This window comes from Bubalus kerabau, chromosome 14 (genome assembly GCF_029407905.1).
Source record: "Bubalus kerabau isolate K-KA32 ecotype Philippines breed swamp buffalo chromosome 14, PCC_UOA_SB_1v2, whole genome shotgun sequence".
In the NCBI taxonomy this organism is placed as follows: domain Eukaryota; kingdom Metazoa; phylum Chordata; class Mammalia; order Artiodactyla; family Bovidae; genus Bubalus; species Bubalus kerabau.
Window position 1 is genome coordinate 17,118,754 of NC_073637.1, and position 15,148 is coordinate 17,133,901.

The 15,148-nt window shown below is 40.5% G+C and overlaps 1 protein-coding gene across 2 annotated transcripts in view; it reads left to right on the top strand.

The window, feature by feature from the left end:
* WASHC5 (WASH complex subunit 5) overlaps positions 1-15,148 on the top strand; it is a 55,056-nt gene that overhangs the window by 30,591 nt on the left and 9,317 nt on the right. For both annotated transcript variants that reach the window (XM_055545798.1, XM_055545796.1), the window contains exons 16-24: positions 909-1,049; positions 2,051-2,131; positions 6,295-6,396; positions 7,272-7,451; positions 8,566-8,690; positions 10,697-10,859; positions 11,254-11,356; positions 11,445-11,524; positions 14,232-14,335. In XM_055545798.1, coding sequence (XP_055401773.1) covers positions 909-1,049; positions 2,051-2,131; positions 6,295-6,396; positions 7,272-7,451; positions 8,566-8,690; positions 10,697-10,859; positions 11,254-11,356; positions 11,445-11,524; positions 14,232-14,335 — 1,079 coding nt within the window. The remainder of the gene's footprint in view (positions 1-908; positions 1,050-2,050; positions 2,132-6,294; positions 6,397-7,271; positions 7,452-8,565; positions 8,691-10,696; positions 10,860-11,253; positions 11,357-11,444; positions 11,525-14,231; positions 14,336-15,148) is intronic.

A 15,148-nucleotide genomic window follows, 5' to 3' on the forward strand; every position in this document is an offset into this window, starting at 1 on the left:
TGTGCAGATACGTTTTTACTTTCTTTTTTTTTTTTTGGTCAAATATATATATATTTTAAATTTATTTATTTTAATTAGAGGCTAATTACTTTACAATATTGTATTGGTTTTGCCATACATCAACATGAACCCGCCACAGGTGTACATGTGTTCCCCATCCTGAACCCCCCTCCCACCTCCCTCCCCATACCATCCCTCTGGGTCATCCCAGTGCACCAGCCCCAAGCATCCTGTATCCTGCATCAAACCTGGACTGGCGATTCGTTTCTTATATGATACTATACATGTTTCAATGCCATTTTCCCAAATCATCCACCCCTCCCTCTCCCACAGAGTCCAAAAGTCTGTTCTATACATCTGTGTCTCTTTTGCTTATTTTTTAAATGCTGATGGTATTAACCCCCATTTTATAGGTGTAGAGATTGGTAGCTTCTTCAAAGTCACGGTTGGTAACTGTCACTAATTGGAACTTAAAGTTTTCAGGAGAATTTTGGTCCTTGTTTCAATAACTTACGGTGTGACTTAGAGCCACAAGGCCTGGCTTAAATTGTCCTGTGTCACGTACTAGCTGAGAGCTCTACAGCCATGTTACTTAACATCTCTGAATCTCAGCTTTTGAAAAATGTATAATGTGGGAGTGATACATCTTTTACAGCATTTCTAGGAGAATTAGCTTAATCTCCTGTGAGCAATTCGTGTTTGAAGGAACGTAGCCCTGTGCCCGGGAGCAGTTACTAAAAGAATGCTTGTGAGAGCCCCCCCAGCCCTTTCCTGCAGATGAAGGGCTTTTTTTTTTTTCTTTTTCTTAATAAATGGACACCCTTTTTACTGTTGTCCTAGCATCTATCAAACTAAGAGAGAGAAAATAGGAGGTTCACTTGTTTTTCTTCTTTTCCCTTTCACTAAAGGTGTTGCAGATTATTCCAGAAAGCATGTTTACTTCCCTTCTAAAGATCATAAAGCTTCAGACCCACGATATCATTGAAGTGCCCACCCGGCTGGACAAAGACAAGCTGAGGGACTACGCTCAGCTCGGCCCACGATATGAGGTGGTGTGTCCCTTTAACATCTGCCTTTTGATGTTTAACCCCCAAAACCATGAAATAGCACAACTCTGTGTCACCTGCCGTATCCTCAAGACCCCCGGATCAGTTCTGATTTATTTTTCTACACGCTCAGTGGTAACCAGGTTTTGTTATTTTAGTGCAATCTTACCTTCATTCTGTACAATGTCCTGGTATCATTCCAGGCTTCACCTGCCTGAATGTTCTCAGAGGGAGTGGAACTCAGTTGGTCACTTTTCTTTTGAACCATCTTGGTTCATGACTCAGTGGTTCAAAATAATCCATATTCCATGAATAAAGTAATCCATATTCCATAAACCACTTCAGATAGGCAGATATTTAAGGCCATTCCACAATTAAGCAGTCTCAGAAGTAGTTCTCCCCAAATGCCTCTGCTTTTCTTTCTCCCTGAACTTAGAGACCTGAAAAGTAAAATCAAGTAAAATTTGAAAATGTGATAACCAGCATCAATTTCACAACCTTAGACACAACTCCAGAAGTTTCATTAGGCATTGAGATCATCAAGCTCAGAATTTCCACATTGATTCTAACTCAAGAATATAGCCTTGGTCAACCTTTTCAGTGTCTCCCAGCATTGTTTGAAAAGAATGTGGACTGCAGTAAAAGGGAGATTACCTTTTCAGTATCTCCAGGAGCCTTTTGATTTTGGAAGGTATCATCTATATCACTGAGTCCTGCTTTCATCTAATGTGTGAAATACTGAGGCCCAAAGAAGGGCAAATGATCGATCAAAGGGTAAAGAAAGATTGAACATCTTCTGACTCAGTCTCCCGGTAGATCTGACAGTGGTCAACACCACAGAGCCTCATTTCTGACCAGGACATGTACACGCAGGTGCCTTCAAGCTACATGCTTGTTCTCTTGGCTTTGCCCTTTCAGAACTATTACCAATTATTTTAGCTTCCCATAGAAGAGATGGGTCTTTTATGAGAAGTGCTTCATTAACCTCTTTTTCTTTGTTGAAGGTTGCCAAGCTTACTCATGCTATTTCCATTTTTACTGAAGGCATCTTAATGATGAAGACAACTTTAGTTGGCATCATCAAGGTAATGGTCTTAATGCTAGTCTCTGCGGCCTCATAGTAAGCCTCTCTGTCATTTGGATTTTTGTGGAATTTATCCTGTGGGGGTAGTGTCATCATCTTATGCCCCTCACTATTTCACATGCAGCGTATGATTTTCATTTTAGTCACTTATGAACAGAGAAAGAGAAACCATTATTTCCTCATTTTTCATAACACCCAGGAATTCCTAAACACTAAAAAAAAAATTTTATTGAATTTTTGTAATAACAAAACAATAATTCAATTCCCTTAGGCAAAGAAGCTTGCTTACTTGGTCACTTACTGTCTCTTTCCACCTTGCCTGCAACCTTTCTTTCTCTTGATGTTTTTGTACCGCACCCCAGGTGCAGAGAGCTGAGATCATCATGGTAAACCTCTGACCACAGGCCATTGCCATTACCAGTACATGCACGCTCCTCTCTTATTTTTTTCTTTCTCTTCTCCTAATACCCACCCCCAGACCCCATAGCACCCACTCGGTTTGATTTCTGTCCATAAATATGCAAGTCTCCTTATTTTCAGCAACTAATAGTATTTTATATGTGCACATTTTTTATTTCTCTAAATCATATTCTGCTCCGAAGCCTCATTCTTTTTCTAACATTTCTCACTAGTTATTGCTTTCAGGATTTATTTATGTTGTAGTGAGGTGGTTTGTTATTTCTTACTGCTGCAGAGAATTCCACATTTTACTTAGCTGTTCCCCAGGGCACCGATGCTGCTCATTTTCATACCTGTGCTTCCTGTTATCATCAGCAATGTCTAGACGAGCATCTCTGAACATGTCCCCACGTAGGCCTGTGCAAGAATTGCACTGAAGTCTGCCTGCCCAGGAGTGGGTCGGCATCTTAGGGCACATTTGTACTTAATTTGTCTCAGTACAGCCAGATTGCCTCCTCACATGACTTGTTTCCTGTGTATCTACCCCCATTTTGGCCAACACTAGCCATGATCCGCTTCCTAATTTTTGTTCTCCAAACGGGTCTAAAGTGGTATATCGTTGCTGTTTTATTATAATTTGTAATCCTAAGATGACTCTGATGCACCCACTCAGTTTGTGGTGCTCTTATATATTTTTCCATTTATCTGACATCAGTAGAATCTTAACATTTCCAATTTTCTAAAGAATTTTCATTGAATTGCTGGATATAACGTTTGTGTTAATGAAATCCAAGAAAATATAGGAAATGAACCTAAATAGAAACAGAACTTTACTATGTTGTTTCTAGAAATGTAGTAAAGAAATACCATTCTAGCCCTGTAGTATTAACAGACTCTATTAAACTTGCTTTAGGCCTGATACCAGTTTAAGTCAGTTGATATTCAGAAAGTACACAGACAAGTTATCACTTCTCACTCATCTTTATGTGATGATACATCTAGGACCAGATTAGTCTTAAATGCAAAGTGACTAGTTGGATGTAATAAAACCTAGTAATTAGCAATAATTATCAAAGGAAAGACTGCCTAAGAAAAATGTAAATCTCTTACCAGAATCTTTCACTTAATAAGCGCAAGTATGTTAGTGTTAGTTGCTCAGTCATGTCAGACTCTTTGCAGCCCTATGGACTGTAGTCCGCCAGGTTCCTCTGTCCATGGGATTTCCCAGGTAAGAATACTGGAGTGGGTTGCCGTTCCTCAAGGGTCGAACCCAGGTCTCCCGCATTACAGGCAGATTCTTTATCATCTGAGTCACCAGGGAAGCACCAATAAGTGCAAAGGGAATGTCATCTTGACATCCTTTAAGCTTACATTGTCTCTGCCAGTTTAACAACTCAGGGCTTTATGTGGGATCCCATGGCCTTCACTAATCTGTAATCTTTGAAAGCTATGGATCTATTTCAAACCCTTTCAAAGAGTTTTAATTCAGTTAATATGAGTTAAAACAAGTGAGATACACACAGATACACATATAATGTCCATTGTTAGATGTAGCCAAAGTAATAGAAATAGCCTAAGCATTTTATGAGTGGAAGAATGGCTGAATATATCATGATGCAGTCACACTGTGGATTACTTTCCTGTCATTCAAAAATAACTTACCACCAGGAAATTTCCAAAATGTAAAGTGGAAAGGCAATTGCAGAACAACATGTAGTATATATATGTTCATATTGGATTAACGAAAAATTTCATTCAGAGTTTTCATAACCTCTTAAGAATAAATCCTAGGACTAGATTGGTCCAGATGAACTTTTTGGCCAACCCAATATTTTGATCGCATTTAGACTTTTTTTTTCTTGGAGGATAATTGCTTTACAATATTGTGTTGGTTTCTGCCATACATCAACATGAATCAGTCACAGGTATACATCTATCCCCTCCCTTCTGAACCCCCTTCCCATCTCCCAACCCCTTAGAGCCACAGGTTGAGCTCCCGGTGTCACACAGCTAATTCCCTCTTGCTGTTTTATGTATAGTAAGATATATGTTTCCAGACTGTTCTCTCCATTCATCCCACCCCTCCTTCCTGCACTGTGTCCCCATGTCTGCTCTCCACGTCTGCCTCTCCATAGCTACCCTGAAGGTCTGTAGACTGTACAGCCACCGTGGAGAACACAGTGGAGATTCCGTAAAACGCTAGACATAGAACTAACACGTGACCATTTAGATTTCTTAATGAATATATTTGAGAACAAATACACATCTAAATTAATAGAGGAGGGTCTGGGGGACCCATGTGAAAACTGTTAACTGCTGTTAACCACAGGAGGTAGACAGAACTGCAAGGAAGGAGCTGTGTGACAGGGTCTTTCCCTTCCCCATGAGCACTCCGCAGGTTGGTTGGTGGAAGTCTGGGGAGAATGGGAAGGGCCCTTTAAGACCATGAGATTCATGAAAACATTGAACTCTTTTTCATGAAATCTGTTTTTATGAGGGTTGTTTCTTTGGAAATTTCATTTTATCTGCTTGAATTTGTTTTCATTGACTGTATTTGTTTATAATTTACCCTTTTCTTGTGAAATACAACACAGATGCCTAAAGCTATAGAAGCAATTGTGTAGCTTGATAGGTTAGTGTGAGATAAAGACCACTCACTCTCACCACCTCTCAAGCCCAGAGATACAGTTCAGCCAGCTCCCACCCCAGAATCCTCCTTGTGGGCCCTGACCTAATCCCAGTCTCTCTGTTTGTAGTTTTATTACCCAGAAGTAAATCTCTAGACACTTTAGTTCAGATTTGCCCATTTTTAAAAAATGTATATCTTTTAAGACTGATTTACTCCTCAGATTCCCCCTTCATTCCTTTCTTTCCTTACAGTTTGTCTGTTGAAGAATTCAAGGTCTTGACCTGTTGTTTCTCCTCAGTCTGGCTTTCGATGACTGCCTGATCACAGTGTAGTCCGACAAGTTCCTCTGGCTTCTGTATTTTCAGGAACTTTTTCACTGCAGTTATCTTCCTTAAAGTTTAAATATCATCAAATCCAGATGGAACCCATCAATAGTCTTTATGACTTTTTAAAATAATAAGTCTTGACAAATTAAAAGAAACATGTCTTAGAGAATTCAAAGGACTGTATTAAAACTATTTCATGTTTTATAGATTTGACAGACTTTTAGGGAATAACAAAAGCTTTCTCATTATAGAAAAAAAGAATCAGCAAAATAAGCTATAGAGTTAAAAAGCAGGTTTCTTTCCTATTTTATCTCCCTAATTACAAACAGCATCCTGAGAATGCTGAAAGAAGAAAGAATTGTTGAATCTGTCAACCCCAAGCTTGACTTTGCCCGTATGATTATAGATGCCCTTAGATAACTTCCAGATGAGAGATGTGCACTGAATTCCAGTGCAGGCCCTTCAGTCCACTACCTCCTCCCGGTGATGAGAAAAGGCACTTTTAATGAAATGATCAAAATGTGAGGCCATTTAAAACTTTCCATACCCGCCATCTTTGAAATGACATGTAAAATTATCATGAATGTTGCTGAGATAAACTAAGTCCTGCCGAGGTAACAGGTTTTAATAATTCTATCCGAGCTGCACAAGATCAAAGAGGGGCAGGAAACGGGAAGAAAAAATCGTAATCATTTAGGATTGAGGTAGGGAATTGCTCCCCAACAGATTCTGGAGTCTGTCTTTCCTCTGTGTTTCTCCTAGACTGAGCTTTTCCTCACTGACATTTAATGCTTTTCAATTTGCATTTAGGTGGATCCGAAACAACTGCTGGAGGATGGAATCAGGAAGGAGCTGGTTAAGCGTGTTGCTTTTGCCCTTCATAGGGGTTTGATCTTCAACCCCCGAGCCAAGGTACCCGATCACCAGAGTGAGTCTGTCCTTGCCCTCGACTCAGCTTGCAGAATGTTCTAAAATGTCATTTTGAACACGAACAAGACCTTTCTTCCTATCTAATATATATCTACTGTATCGTGTTCTGTACAATCAGCTGATGTGCTTTTTGATCCTATCTTTTTTTTTCCAGTGGGTTTTTTATTAATTTTTTTAATTGAAGGATAATTGCTTTACAGAATTGTGTTGGTTTCCAAACATCAACGTAAGTCAGCAGTAGGTAGACATATGTCTCCTCCCTGTTGAACCTCCCTCCTGCCTCCCACCCCATCCCACCCTTGATCCTATCTTACAAGCATTCATATTATAAGAAAACTCTTTTTAAAATCAGCCCTTTCTTTCACTTCAGGTTTAAGAATTAAACTGATGTTTATGATTCCAGGTTCCTTCTCATAGTGAAAAGAATTTGTTAAGCCTAAAGCAGACTGGAACTACAAAGGCTGTAATTTTTTTCTTTTGCTTGATCATATTCTAGAGAATATGATCATTTTTCTCAAGAGAGAAAGAGCAGGGCTGAAATTTACATCTGAAATCACATCACTCCATTCAATTTAAAATTAAGATTAGAGTCATCAAATGATGAGAAAAATCATTGATACTCATTTTTTATATTCTTTTATATGAGGCTTTCTTCCCAAATGAATGAAATATATTCTTTATTGGATGCCTGGCATAAATTACCACTCATTTTAAATGAGATAGGAATAAGTATTTCCAGAGCTGTCTTCAGCTGTCACGGTGGTCTCTCATTGGGATTTCCTTGACAGTCTCATGTAGGCGTTAGTGGTTGACAGACTATGCCAGTCTAACAGGTTTCTGTTTCTTCTTTCACACAGCCAAGTGAACTGATGCCCAAGCTGAAAGAGCTGGGAGCCACCATGGATGGATTCCATCGTTCTTTTGAATATATTCAGGACTATGTCAACATTTATGGTCTGAAGATCTGGCAGGAAGAAGTATCTCGTATCATAAATTACAATGTGGAACAAGAGTGTAATAACTTCTTAAGGACAAAGGTATCTAAACAGATTTTAATATTCTTGACTATATATCACTTCTGACATGCCCCAAACCTCAGAAATGCCAACAACAAAGATTGTTTAAACAATTACTAAAATTCCGTAACCACTGCAGAGTCACAAATACCTTCAGAGTAACTTCAGGAGCTGTGAGGGTTGCTGAAAGGTTTCTGTGACCCCTGACCTCTCCAAGTTTACTGTCCTTAGGAGAAAGCAGACTTAATTACATGGCTACAGAATGAAACCATCTGTTATAGTCATTATAAATCAGGTACACAGGAGTTCCAAAGACTTAAGAGCTCATCTGGGTTTGATCAGAGTATATACCTAAGAGTATATACCTAAATGCTGGGTCATTTAATAGTTCTGCATTTAACTTGCAAACCACCAAACTGTTTCCCACAGTGCCTGCACCATTTGTTCATTCCCACCAGCAGTGTCTGAGGGTTCTAGGTTTTCCACATCCTCGCCAACACTTGTTAATTTCCTCTTTTTTTCTTTTTAATTATAACCATCCTAGTGAGTCTGAATGGTATTTCATTGTGGCTTTGACTTGCATTTCCATCATGACTAATGATGTTGAGCATCTTTTCATGTGCTTATCAGCCATGTTATATCTTTGGAGAAATGTCAAGTCCTTTGCCTATTTTCTGTTGGATTATTTGAGCACCGCATTCTTAGGTGTCACAGCTGAGAAGACTGATGTTAGTAATTAACAAGGAGTCACTCGCAAGTTTTTAATCAGGGAACTGACGTGCTTCAGGTGACATTTTCAAAAGATTATGTATCTTCCAGCCCTATATTTTGGATGTTTCTTATTACATTGTCAACTTGTAAGACAGAAAGTAAGAAATTCCTGTGTCTTTTTCCACTTCTCAATCACTTCACTTTTTCACAGTTATTTCTTTTTTTAATAAATATTGTATGTGGTATTTCTGGGAGGCTGGTACTACAGTTTTTAAAATTTCTTCTTCAAAATCGAGGAGCCATTTATATTCACTATTCATGCAACATTATCTTTGTAAAACTATGTAAGAAAAGGATAATTAGGTTAACTTATCAAAGATGCACTAAATATTTATGTCCTTGGGGTTCTTTTTTTTTTTTCTAGATTCAAGATTGGCAAAGTATGTACCAGTCCACTCATATTCCAATACCAAAGTTTACCCCTGTGGACGAGTCTGTAACATTTATTGGTCGACTCTGCAGAGAAATCTTGCGAATCACAGACCCAAAGTAGGTGTACCTCAATTCCGCTGGGCCTTGAACATGGACAGCAAGTCTCTAAACATATCAGTCATATCCTTGACCTCTACTCAGATCATATCTTTGTTCCTGCCATCGTTGGAGCCTTTCTCATGGGTTGATTAAGTTTACTTTTTCTGGGACTGCATGTTTTCCTCAGTGTGACTGAGTTCACCCCAGTCCAAAGACATATAAATGAAAACAATTAGAAGGTCTGTTCTTCAGTTGAGCCTCTGATGAAACAAACAGCTGGTACTAAGCCCTACTAATGGGAGAGCAGGCTCCTGTCTGCTCTCGTGTTCACCTTGGGCCTGTGCCTGCTCAGTGGAATGGCCAGTGTGGTTTCCCAGGGAACGGTGGTATCTCTCCTTTCTCAGTCCAGCTATGCGGGTGAAGTCGACTTTGTGCAAGTTAAATGTCCTCATGACGTGTCTTCTCTATACTGCCTTCACACTCAGGCTGATTTTGTCTGACAGAACTTAAGAAACTTGACAAACCGTATGTCACTTTCGGCAGAAATGAGTTTGGTCTGTGACTTATGGGCCAAAAAGATTAAGTGATCCAAAACATTTTGGGACTTCTCCTTTCTCAGTCCCCATGGTTTGATCTCGGAAGCCCTCCTAGAAACCTGTCTGCCTCACTCACCCAGTGCCAGCTTAATACTGGCAGACAGGATTAAGCATGACTGGGATTTCCATGTCATGTATGGCATCAAAATTGGAAGCCTCTCAGGTGACACAAAGTGCCCACAATGAATGGTGGAAGCAGGATGCTTTGAAGCCTGAAAGTAGACTGCCGCTCTGGAAGCCATCTTGTTCTTCCATTTAGTTCCAAATTTAAAATTCCCTAGCTCCTGAGTCTCTAATTCCCTCCCAAGCTTCATTTCAGTAAAGATATGTATTGGCTCTGAGGACTGGGGCCATATCATTTTGTGGGGGCTAGGATTCTACCCCAGACATACCCAATCCAACCCTCCAGAAATGGGATCTCGACATCTGTTTTTTTAAACATGTTCTACCATTGACTTAGGCCTTCCCAGGTGGCTCAGTGGGTAAAGAATTCGCCTGCAATGCAAGAGACACAGAAGATGGGGGTTCGATCCCTGGGTTGGAAGACCCCCTGGAGGAGGACATGGCAACCACTCTGGTATTCTTGCTGGGAAATCCCATGGACAGAGGAGCCTGGCGGACTGCAGTCCATAGGGTTGCAAAGAGTTATGCATGACTGAAGCGACTGAAAACACACACTTGCACCACTGATTTAAGGTCCCCATGCGAACATTTGAGAATCTTGGTGGTTGTGGGTGTGGTGTTATAATCAGGCCTGTCCAAGACTCAGTTATTTCATGTATAAAGTGAAAGGCAAACAGCTTGTACATCACAGCGCTGTTCTGAGGATGAAGAGAGAGCACTCGGAAAGGTCTGGCCCAGGGCCTGACACATAGGCAGTCCTCAGTAAATGTTGTCAGTTTCTATCATCACCATCGTCACACTCCTGAGTCTCAGAGGGAATCGTTGGTCGATGACCAGGACTAGGAGGAAAGAGGAAATGGCCTCAGACGTGAGGGTATGAGGATTCAAAGTTCCTTTCTTACCCAAGTGGAAATGCAAAAGATGCTGTTTCATCCACAGTCTCTGGATATTTACAGGAAGACCCTCCAGAGAGGCAATGGGGCTCTGAAGTCTTCCAGCCTGATGACTGAATCTAGCCTTGTCCTTGAGACATGACTCAACTACCCAACCCAGTGGAAAAGCATCATTCAAACTGGTGACGTAGCAAGGGCAGGAAGAGGTGACTTCACTGAATTTCGCCTTCCTGGTCCATTGGACATTCACCGTGAGGTGTCTTGGGTGCCCAGATGCAGGGGTTATTAAAACACAGATCATGAAACCATTGTTCTTCCTATCCGATGCCCCTAATCCTATTGCATCCCTCATCCTTTCAGGGTGAATTCTGAGCTGCTTTTGGGTTTTGAGTGTGTTATATTTATGTTTTAGAATGACGTGTCACATTGACCAGCTGAACACTTGGTATGATATGAAAACCCATCAAGAAGTGACCAGCAGCCGCCTCTTCTCAGAAATCCAAAACACCTTGGGGACTTTCGGCCTGAACGGGTTAGACAGGCTTCTGTGCTTTATGATCGTGAAAGAGTTACAGGTGAGCCTTTGGGTGTCTGTGTGTGTTCCGCTGTCCTGGGGAAGAAGGGAGTAGATGGTTTAGCTTTTCTTTCGTGCTTTCCTATACTGACATCAGGCATATTTATATAATTCCTGTTAAATACAGAAGAACTGAGAATAAACTAGAATCTCTTTGGCCAGCATAGTATTTTTACCGGTAGACAGTTTTTGTGAATTTCATCTTGGAAACCAGCAACTCCTCCCAGCAGGGGATGTTTCTGATGGGAACCGGAAGTTGTGTCTTCCCCATCATCTTATTTGTAGCTTTGTGTGAATGAGGCTTGTCTGTGTTCTGTGTAGTCTTTGAGTTAACTGGAGCGTTTCTTCATTTTATACATTATATTTGGTTCTTTGATCATGCCTTCTCGTTTTAGAATTTCCTCAGCATGTTTCAGAAAATTATCTTGCGAGACAGAACTGTGCAGGAGACTTTAAAAACCCTCATGAATGCTGTCAGCCCCCTAAAAAGCATTGTAGGTAAGTGTTCTAAAACGGGCCTGAGGTAGAGAGAACACTGTAGCCTTTCCAAATTTACTAAATAGAAACTCATATTTTAACCTTTCAGCAAACTCGAATAAAATTTACTTTTCTGCCATTGCCAAAACCCAGAAGATTTGGACCGCTTATCTCGAGGCTATCATGAAGGTACGTTGTGAGAGAAGCAATGCTATGGGGTTTTTTATTATTCCTTTTTTTTTTTTTTTTTAATTTTATTTTATTTTTAAAGTTTACAGTATTGTATTGGTTTTACCAAATATTGAAATGAATCCACCACAGGTATACATGTGTTCCCCATCCTGAACCCTCCTCCCTCCTCCCTCCCCATACCATCCCTCTGGGTCGTCCCAATGCACCAGCCCCTAGCATCCAGTATCGTGCATCGAACCTGGACTGGCGACTCGTTCCATATATGATATTATACGTATTTCAATGCCATTCTCCCAAATCATCCCACCCTCTCCCTCTCCCACAGAGCCCAAAAGACTGTTCTATACATCAGTGTCTCTTTTGCTGTCTCGTACACAGGGTTATTGTTAGCATCTTTTTAAATTCCATAGATGAATGGATAAGAAAGCTGTGGTACATATACACAATGGAGTATTACTCAGCCATTAAAAAGAATACATTTGAATCAGTTCTAATGAGGTGGATGAAACTGGAGCCTATTATACAGAGTGAAGTAAGCCAGAAAGAAAAACACCAATACAGTATACTAACACATATATATGGAATTTATTATTTCTTGTAACTTGGTTACCCCAAGAAAGCCACTCTTCTTTCTTTGGCCATCAAACCAAAAATACATCATTTTGGGTTTATCATTATTTCTAAGTGGGTCTGTTCTTTGGCTGTTCTGGACAGTGCTTTTCATTGGCCCGTTTATCATGCTTCTTTCACTGAAGAAAGCTTTCATTCTGAAATGCCTTTTAGCAAGAGGTGCTTTCACTCAAGGAAATAGGAGTTTTCCTCCCTCAGTCACCCCCGTCCTCACGTGACAGGCTCGTTAATGAGCTGCTGTCAGTCTGCCGCCCTGACCTCAGCCTTGAGAGTAGTGAGGTAGCTGCACAAGAGCTAGAAACATTTGGACATGTTATCTTTACACGGACTAGAACGTGTGTCTTTGGAAATGAGTGAGAAAGTAAGACAGGGAGATTATAGGTACGCGTCGTCTTGTTCTTCACTTTACTGCGCTTTGCAGGTATTGCCTTTTGCACAGATTGAAAATTTGTGACAACCCTGTGTCGAGCAAGTCTGTCACCACCATTTTTCCAACAACTGTTGCTCACTTTGTGTCCCATTTCAGGAATTCTCGCAACACTGCAGGTTTTTTCATTACTGTTATCTTTGTGACAGTGATCTGGGATCAGTGACCTTTGCTACCACTCTGAAGGATGGCTAGCTTTTTTGGCAATAAAGTATTTTAAAATTATTTTTTAGACACAATGCTTTTATACATTTAATAGACTACAATATAATGTAAACATAACTTTTATATGTGCTGGAAAACCAGAAAATTCATGTGGCTCACTTTATTGCAATATTTGCTTTATTATGGTGATCTGGAGCCAAACTCAGTATTTCCAAGGTGTGCCTGTGATTTATCGGATGGCAATCCAGGTTGCTTTAGAATCCATGCATCTGCCTTTACACTGTGGCGTTGATGTCCAGAGACACCCTGTATCTTCTGCATATCCTTCTCTCATCACTTGATGATCTAAGACAGTCAGTAACCCTTTGTTGAACACCCTTATGTGGGTGCAGAACATTGTCAGTTGCTGTACGAGTTCAAGGAAGCTGGCTGTCTCCCTGGAAAGCCTACTCACAGTACATTAGGAAAGAGTAGATTTCCTGGTGGAAAACTGACTGATGGTTAAAAGCGTCAGATACCAAAGGAGAAGTCTAGACTCTTCACAGAATTTGGAGCAGTCCCGTCCTCTTGTTCCCAGTTGTGTAAGTTGCTCGTTGAAACAGGAGTTGTTGGTGTCTCAGCCCAATTCACAGTATATTTTTCATCATTTCATTGAGTTTTTGTTCTAATTTGGAAACTTAAAATTGAATAGAAGCCTTTGGCTCTGCTAGATGGCCTCTTGTTATATAGGTCTGACTTGCCCTAAGCCAGGATAACAAGGGAAAGAAGTTATAATAAATCTGTTCTTTTAATTGTTTGAGAATTACATTTTGTTACAATTGGCTTCCATTGTTATCCTATATGTTATATTTCATAGATTCAAAAGAACTATTCTGAGACAGCATCCATAGACTTCTCCAACTTTCTAAAGATGTCCAAAGTGCCAACAAAACATGAAGAACTCCTGGTTTCAGGGTTATCATTGTTAGAAGGGCCTTCTTGGAAGATTGTATGTAGGTTTTTTTTATCACCTTGATTATTTCATGATCTGTAATCGTGAGGGATGTAGTCAGACTGATACTGACCAAATGTTAGAGTGAAATGACACCCTTAGGACTTGAGAAAGTTCAATTTAGGACAGATAAAGAAAGTAGGGCTTCTCATTAGTGGTTACTGCACATGAGAACTTATTCTAAAAGATCAAAAATAGAGCTTCAGAACACATACCTTTAATCCACGGACAACAAGAACATTAATGGTTCACTTTTAGACTATTAGGTTCAGTATTAGACTTCAGGGTTCTGTTGAGGTTGGCATACAGAATCTCTGCAGGCATTTCTTGAAGGTCCCTTGTGCTCCATCAGGGGTGATGCTGGTCTTAGGCATGAAACCAGTCCAGGAAACCCTTGAATTTTTCTGTAGAATGTTGTGAACCTTTCAATAAAAACTTGTCATCTTTTTGTTCATCAGCTTGTCCCTGTTCTTTCTCTTGCTTGTTCACAGGTTGGGCAGATGCAGATTCTGAGACAACAGATCGCCAATGAATTAAATTATTCTTGTCGGTTTGACTCCAAACACCTGGCAGCTGCTCTGGAGAACCTCAATAAGTAAGTGCTGGCATTTGAAACAGCCGCCTCTGGGCCTAGACTGTTCATCATCGGTCAGCATCCCAGTGTCTTCAGTGCATACTCTTTTTTTATTGGAGGATAGTTGCTTTACAATGTTCTGCTAGTTTCTCCTGTGCGGCCCAGTGAACCAGCTGCACGTCATACCTGAATCCCCTCTTTTTTTGGATTTCTTTTCCATTTAGGTCGCCACAGAGCGTTGAGTAGAGTTCCCTGTGCTCTATAGTAGGTTTTCATTAGTTATCTATTTTATACATTCAGTATCTGGGTGGCTGAGTGGTAAAGAATCCACCTGCAAGACAGGAGACATGGGCCCAATTCCTGGGTCAGGAAGATCCTCTGGAGGAGGGCATGGCAACCCACTCCAGTATTCTTGCCTGGAGAATCCCATGGACAGAGGAACCTGGTGGGCTACAGTCCATGGGGTTGCAAAGAGTCAGGAATGAAGCAACTGAGCATGCATGCAGGCACCTACTCATTTAGGTTCTTTTTGAGTGAGAACGCTGTCTGAATTCATAGGCTTCCTTCCCATAGGTAATCAAATCTATCTTCAGAAGCCTCTCACTTCAGTATTGTCTGTTTTTTTTGATGGAATCATTTCAGCCAACACATATTGATCACTTAATACACATCAGACAGTTTGATAGATTTTTGCCCAGATTGAGAAAGCAATTGTCACCAAAATCTGCACTTGACTTTCCACGGAACTGAATCACTGATTCTCCTGAGCGGAATTAGAAGCACCTTGATGACCAGGTGTGACTGTGGACACATATCCTGGCATCCAGTCACACT